General features: G+C 41.0%; 1 protein-coding gene across 1 annotated transcript; it reads right to left on the reverse strand.

Annotated features, from left to right (window-relative positions):
- Positions 1-989: 989 nt before the first annotated feature.
- Positions 990-2,604, reverse strand: LOC108034648 (importin subunit alpha-3-like). Its single transcript, XM_017109587.3, has 2 exons — positions 2,203-2,604; positions 990-2,145 (listed from the first exon to the last, which is right to left on the reverse strand). The coding sequence occupies exons 1-2, from the start codon at positions 2,494-2,496 to the stop codon at positions 1,132-1,134; spliced, it is 1,308 nt and encodes a 435-aa protein (XP_016965076.1). The 5' UTR covers positions 2,497-2,604; the 3' UTR covers positions 990-1,131.
- Positions 2,605-7,558: the final 4,954 nt, after the last annotated feature.

The following is a 7,558-nucleotide window of genomic DNA, read 5'->3' on the forward strand; positions in this document are numbered from 1 at the left end:
CCGGGCATTCGGGCTCATCAGCTTTTAATTTGTCCTCTTGCCGCGGTCCCAGGACCCGGGACTTCCCAGAGTCTCCTCGTCCCGAGCTTAAGACTCAGTCTCGTGGCAACCGGCGCTAATGAGATCCAAGCGAAGAGTCCAGGCAACTTTCCATTACGCTGAGTTTTTCCAGCTTTTTTTTCCAACGCCTTTTCCCGCTTTTCCTATGCCTTCCTTGTTGTGTTTCGTCCTGAACCTTTGTGCGCAATGGCTGGCCATTTTCCCCATAGGACGGCAAATGTCCTTTTGGCTTGTTAAGAAAATGTCGCTCTCTAATGCCTGAGACAAGGAAGGCACAATGCAGAAGGGGCGGAAAATTCAGGGGGCCACCAGTGACTAGTTGACGTGGCTGCTTTTCCTCCGTCGCGCTCTTAAATTAGAAAAATGTAAATTTATTTTAATTAAGATAAATAAGTAACAAAATGCTTTATGGAAATTACGTTAGCAACGCGTAGACAAGAGGGCAGAGGTGGGTGGTGGAGGTGGCCCTTTCGACCATTACTGGCCAAGGACCTGAAGGGGGCGGGGACCGCAGGACAACTGCTTTAGCATGCAAATACACATAATCAGCAGGCAGCAGGCAAACAGCTAACAACAAGCTGGGCGGAAAAAACAACATAGAGGTCCGGCCACCTCCCCTGGAAAATGGAATTATTTTTCCGCCATTTTTTATGGCTTTGTTGAAAAGTTGTGCCGACTGTTTGCTCGTTTGTTACTCGCATTTTTTATCAACATTTTCCGCCCCCGCCTTTTCCTTTATTTATTACCATCGATCGATGAGTGATTCCCGTTTATTTGCATTGATTACCCATGTACACACACTTTTGAGCGCCACTGTTATCGACACTCGTCTGCTGTTCGGCGCTGAAACTTTTAATTGAGTGCCCCCCACCCGAGGTTTAACAATTAATAAAATATTTCCCTTGTTCGTGTTCAAATTAATCAGAGAATTAACAAAGCAAACCAAATGAAAAACGTGTATTTTTATGGAAAAAGTTTGAAAAGCACAAATGGTTCTTACTGAGATTTGTTTATCTAGAAAGTCGCGAGTAGAAATTTAAGGATTTAACATAAAATACAATTTAAACTGGCTTAGCTATCATCGCCAAAGTAAAGTTCGATGATTTGCTGAGCTGCCTTATAGATCTCCACGTTCTCGTGGGTCTGCAGCTCTTCGATTTTGGCCAATGCCCCGCATTCATAAATGGATTTGGCCAGCTCATCTGCATGGGCATGGGCCATTTTAAGCATATTGCTGAGGCCACTTAGCACTGTCTTGGTAGTTTCATCAAATGGCCCAGTCAGGGCATCACAGAGCGGCCTAAGGACACCCATTCTGACAAAGGCTATCATCTGATCCTCAGTGCAATGAGTGGTAAGATTACTTATAGCCGTGGCAGCCACGTAGTCCAACAATCCGCCGCCTTTCAACATCACTATGATTTTGGAGAGTAAACCCACATCGATGATGGCCTGCACCCAAACATGATTGCAAGAAGTCACGCTCCAGAGGAAGCGAAACTCCTCCTTAAGGATATTCTTGTTAGAATAAAACCCCTCCGATGGGAAGTGCGCGAAGGGATTGTGGTCCAAGACCACCTGACACTGCTCATCAGTTCCCTTCAAAATATTTCCCACTGCTCGCAGGGCAGGAGTTTGCACCTTGACCTCCTTATGACCCATGAGGGATATCAGTTTCGGCAGTATTTCACTTTCTATCACCATTTGAATCTGTTCCTTGCCACCGTCGGCCAAAAAAGCGATGGCCCACAAGGCGCACTTCAGAATATCCAAGTCCGCGTGATTGATGAGCCCTTCGAGGGCTGGCAGGATCTGCAGGACAGTTCCTTCGGGTATCGGTTGATAGAAGTAGCGTCGGCACAGGTTGCCAATTACCAGGGTTACATTATAAAGGATCGTAGTCGGCACTTCCCGCTCAATAAAGGAGAGCAGGGGCTGGACCACGCCCAGTCTGATGACAAAGTCCCGCAGCAAGGGGCCATCGCCTATAATGTTACCCAAGGCCCAAATGGCAGGTTCGTAGATATCCATATTTTCTGATTTAAGAAACTCCAGAAAAAGGGGCACAGCACCAGCGGCCACCACCTAAAAGGATTACCAAGTATATAATACAGGATTTTTAAGCAAAAGAGTTCGAATTACTTGGATGGTTTGCTCAGAGTTGCCAGAGGTCATGTTGGTCAGGGCCCAGGCAGCCTCAACCTGTAGTTTAACATTGCCGCTCTCCCTGAGACAGTCCACCAGGATGGGCAGCATGCCATTCTGGATCACTTCCTCGATGGGTGGATTCTCGAAGGATAGCAGAGAGTTTATGTCCTTGACGGCGGCGAACTGGAGCTCTGGATTAGTCGAATCGGACGCTGCCTGGATGACCTTTGTCAGGTTCTTATAAGCTGTAACCTGGTTTTCTTTATCTTGGTTCATCGAGGGATCCATTTCAATTTTCTGTCTTAAATAGCTGGATGATGGATATAAGGTGTGCTATATATTGGTTTTGATATGTGTCAGATTTGATATTAGATTAGTTCGTTTTTTGATTTGAAGAACCGGGTCTATTATGTTTGGAAAGTGAGCAATACAAGCTTAAAAAATCATAAAAAATATACTAAACTTAGGTGTACTAATCTAGCAATAAGATTTTCTCTAAGTAACTCATACTAGGCCTTTTCTTCTAATATTTTTATATCTTTTGTATAATAGATGTGTTAGTAATTTTTTACTATATGAACCCAAATTAAGTGTTATGCCATACGTCAAGTCATTATGGATGTAATTAAGTTTTTGGCTTCTTGTTACTTGTCCTCGAGTGCGTTCTAATTTTCTCAGAAATAGCATAGCTGCTCGGGAAAAACCAACGACGTCCACTTGGACACCTCCTCCTCCACCGCCTCCGACAATGTCTTTGCTTAGCCTGCAGCATACTTTTCGAGCTTAATGGTTTAAATATTTACTCGTAATTAAAATTCAGCTTTATGCACGTCAAGTGCATAATCACAGACCAAACCAGACCGGGCAAGGCCATTGAGACATTTTTTTCGAGCCCAGAGAGCTGACACTGCCTGGAAAAGTGGATGCCCAGGGAGCCAGATGGTGGGCTGTTCAGAAGGAGTCGCAGGATCGGAAGGAGCCGGAGCAGGAGCAGGAAAGCAACCATAGACGGCATTAGCCGTGGGGCGGAGCAAGCAGCTGAAGATTATGTCGCCCCCAAAGTAAATGAAACTTATGCACAAATTACACAAGTCAGTTGACTGGCATCTACACAAGAGCACTGAAAAAATATACTTATTTGGCAAGTTATACTGAATATAGTAATAATTACTATATTCTTAAAAATAAGATCAGTGACAAAGTATTTTATTATTATTGCAATATTTGTTTGGCATAAATTTAGTAGTAATTAGCAGCTTAAATAGTTAAACTAATAATGTATTTTTAAACTATTTCGTAATGATGTGAACTAAGTCGGCACCCAAATTAAATTAAAGAAGTTCGGAAGGAATTCAAAGATTAAATTGAATTCTTCAAAAATTAAGCTCTTATTTTCTTTAATTTTTTCGTTCTTCCTTTCTGTGTTTTAAATATTATTTAACACTTTTTAAATATTTTTCCCCGTGCATTTCCCTGAACTCTGCCCCCTCTGCGGCCGACTATCCACTCGAGGCGGCGTCAGCACTGGTCTCTCCGCTCATAATTAAAAACCGAGCCGAACGAAATCGCATAAAATGAATTAAACATTTTAAGGCTATTTAGGGGCGTAGGTAGGTGTAAGCAGGGGGCGTGGTCGTGGGTGGTAAAGTATTACTCCTGGGACAATTGCAGCGTTAAATGAAATATTAATGGCATGGATGTCGGCAAGGAGCGGCTCTCTCGGCTCTTTGGCTCTAATAAAGCGATGTTCCAGGACGAAGGAGCCTGGGACTCGGCATGGAGCAGGGGAAGCTTTTAATGATATATTTCTTCTTTTTTTTGCAACTTCTACCGCTGTTGTTTTGCACAATCACACACACACACACAGAGGGGTTTTCAAGTGCATCATTATTTGTTGCAAATGGAGGCGGTTGCCAAATGGGGGAGGGAAAATTGCGGAGGCTGTGCAAATTCAATGCGCTGCATTTTTAATCCCAACGCAAGGTTTTTCTCCTCTTTTCAATGCCTCAACTCAAGTACATGCCACACCCCCTTTTCTTTCCGTCACCCTGCACTTCATATGCAAACATTTATGATGACGTTGAAAAGGGGGCGGTGGGCGTCGAGGGGGGCGGCGCCGCTGTGGCTCGCACAAAGGTAGCCCGCAGCCCACCCAGCTTTTGTTCCCGCCACGGAGGCATGTGTGTTTGTGCCGAGTGCAGGCCGCATAATGGGATGTCTGATGAAGCTCTTAGTCGGCATAATTACTTTTTTTTAGTCAGCACAGCAAATGATACTCTGCGGGGCTTCCACGACGCCCCAAACCCCACAAGTGCCCCTCAAACGATGGGACAATCAATCGGAGGCGGTTCCAAATTAAAGGACTAGGTCAAAAGTGCCGCCTCAAAGTGGCACTCAGAGGGACCGAAGGTAGATCATTGCAGTGCCCCTGCAGAGTGGTCTTGAACAGGTTGGCAAATTGCGATTTTATTGAAGGGTTTTCTAAATTTAATCCAGCTATTTATGAAGTACAAACCGTGTTTCTGATCAAAAAGCTTAGTTTAAGAATCTTAGCTTCAAGCAACTTCAATTCATTCTTTGGTATTAATTTTTTTAACCACCTTTTTCATTAATATTTTGTAAGCGGATATTCCTAAATTGTATTTTGCTTTGAACAGCTTTAAAGTGTTTTAAATCCAGCCAAGAGTTTAACTGTTGAAATATTTAAATATAACAAGTAAAAATATGATTTTATTCATCTGTTCATTGAAATGAAATGTTGGATTGATAAAATTCTTCTTTTTATTGTAACCCCTACTTTATTTACTAACTAAGACTTAAGATTTAGAATCGGCCTCAAGCTATGAACAACAGGCTTTTGTCATGCTTTTGTCACTATTGAGGAAATCTAAGCAATCGATTTGTGAAGAAAAAGAAAGGTTCGAGATATCAGCAGGAGGTGCCCGACCACTTGAGTGCCAATTAAAAATGTGTAAATAATTTCTACGACAATTACGGGCCAGACAAAGGACCTCATTCGAATATGAGTTGCAAGGGGAACACACGCTCGCTGGCAGACCTGAACCTGTAGCCAGGACCACCGAAGGAAGCGAATTTATGGCAACTGCATTAGCATAGAGTCCTTGGCAGGGTTAAGGACTGTCGAGTGGAGAGCCAAGAAAAGGACCGCTGGCAAATCATAAGCATAAATCGTGGGAAACGACGGCGGAGGCAATATTCAAATGAGATGGAATGTCACTTCACAGGACACAATCCCAGCCGAAGGATAATGCGGCATTACGAACTAAGGCAACAGTTTTGTCAACGCGGTTCGGTGAAAGGGTGAAATCAGCAAAATACAAAAAAAGGTAACGATGAATGCCACGTAATGAATGGAGATCGGTTGGTGGCTGGCGTTCGCCGTTTGTGTTCTCACAATGTGGCGATCATCTCTGTCCTATATTTTCTATTTTCCATGTTTGGGATTCCCATTTCGATTGCGATTGTGTCAAGGGTCCAGAGGATGCTGCTCTACTTCCCCTACTCCCAGCGATTTTAATTGAATTCCTACCTGAATTCACCCGAAACTTGCCCAGCTGCATCCCGAAAAGGGGTTTAATTTATTCCCTCTCCCGGGATATTCATATGCGAAATGGCTCAAATATTTTCATAAAAAATACCACAATAATTCGACAAGGTAACCGGTCGAACCGGTTTCATATCATTTACTGTTATCCTTTTGGTGCAGGCAGCCCATACAAAGCTAGAAGCTTAAATGTGAAGGATCACGGATTAAAGGAAAGAAATATCAAAAGCCACGAAACTTTATAACATCTGTTTTGTTATTGCTTGACAAATTTTAATAATAAGACATCTTAGTTTAAGAAATTATTAATGTTTCACATTAGAACTAGAGTTCTTAGATCTCTTTTAAGATCTCAAATAGTTTTCGGAATGGGTCTAAAAACTCAACTTCTATGTTTCCGACTTAGTCGTGGGATACCTGTATGAATTTGTAGTTGAATTCTCCTATCCTTTACACCTAAAGTTTCCTTTTTGACAAGGGTCAAAATTTTAACCCATTTTCATGTTCGATTTATCATTTACGGATTGATTGGTTTTCAAGATAGAACCAAAAAATTGAATTTCTAAATTCCATAACTTGAGTTTTTTAAGCCCTATTTAGACGTGGGATACCTCTATGAATTTATGGTTGAATTTTCTTATATTCTTCATTAAAAGTTTTCCTTTTGGCGAGGGTCAAAATTTTAACCCATTTTCATGTTCAATTTACCTGTAATTCCAATGGTTTTCAGAATGGAGCCAAAAAACTGAAATTCACAATTCCATAACTTGAGTTTTTTAATACCGATTTAGACGTGGGATACCTCTATGAATTTATGGTTGAATTTTCTTATATTCTCCATTAAAAGTTTGCCTTTTGGCGAGGGTCAAAATTTTAACCCATTTTCATGTTCAATTTATCCGTAATTCCAATGGTTTTCAGAATGGAGCCAAAAACTGAAATTCAAAATTCCATAACTTGAGTTTTTTAATCCCAATTTAGACGTGGGATACCTCTATGAATTTATGGTTGAATTTTCTTATATTCTCCATCAAAAGTTTGCCTTTTGGCGAGGGTCAAAATTTTAACCCATTTTCATGTTCGATTTATCCGTAATTCCAATGGTTTTCAGAATGGAGCCAAAAAACTGAAATTCAAAATTCCATAACTTGAGTTTTTTAATCCCGATTTAGACGTGGGATACCTCTATGAATTTGTGGTTGAATTTTCTTATATTCTCCATCAAAAGTTTGCCTTTTGTCGAGGGTCAAAATTTTAACCCATTTTCATGTTCGATTTATCCGTAATTCCAATGGTTTCAGAATGGAGACAAAAAACTGAACTTCCAAATTCCATAACTTCAGTTTTTTAAGCCCTACTTAGACGTGGGATACCTCTATGAATTTGTGGTTGAATTTTCTTATATTCTTCATTAAAAGTTTGCCTTTAGGCGAGGGTCAAAATTTTAACCCATTTTCATGTTCGATTTATCCGTAATTCCAATGGTTTTAGAATGGAGACAAAAAACTGAAATTCAAAATTCCATAACTTGAGTTTTTTAATACCGATTTAGACGTGGGATACCTCTATGAATTTGTGGTTGAATTTTCTTATATTCTCCATTAAAAGTTTGCCTTTTGTCGAGGGTCAAAATTTTAACCCATTTTCATGTTCGATTTATCCGTAATTCCAATGGTTTTAGAATGGAGACAAAAAACTGAAAACCCAAATTCCATAACTTCAGTTTTTTAAGCCCTACTTAGACGTGGGATACCTCTATGAATTTGTGGTTGAATTTTCTTATAT

Source organism: Drosophila biarmipes, chromosome 3L (assembly GCF_025231255.1).
Source record: "Drosophila biarmipes strain raj3 chromosome 3L, RU_DBia_V1.1, whole genome shotgun sequence".
Classification (NCBI taxonomy): Eukaryota; Metazoa; Arthropoda; class Insecta; order Diptera; family Drosophilidae; genus Drosophila; species Drosophila biarmipes.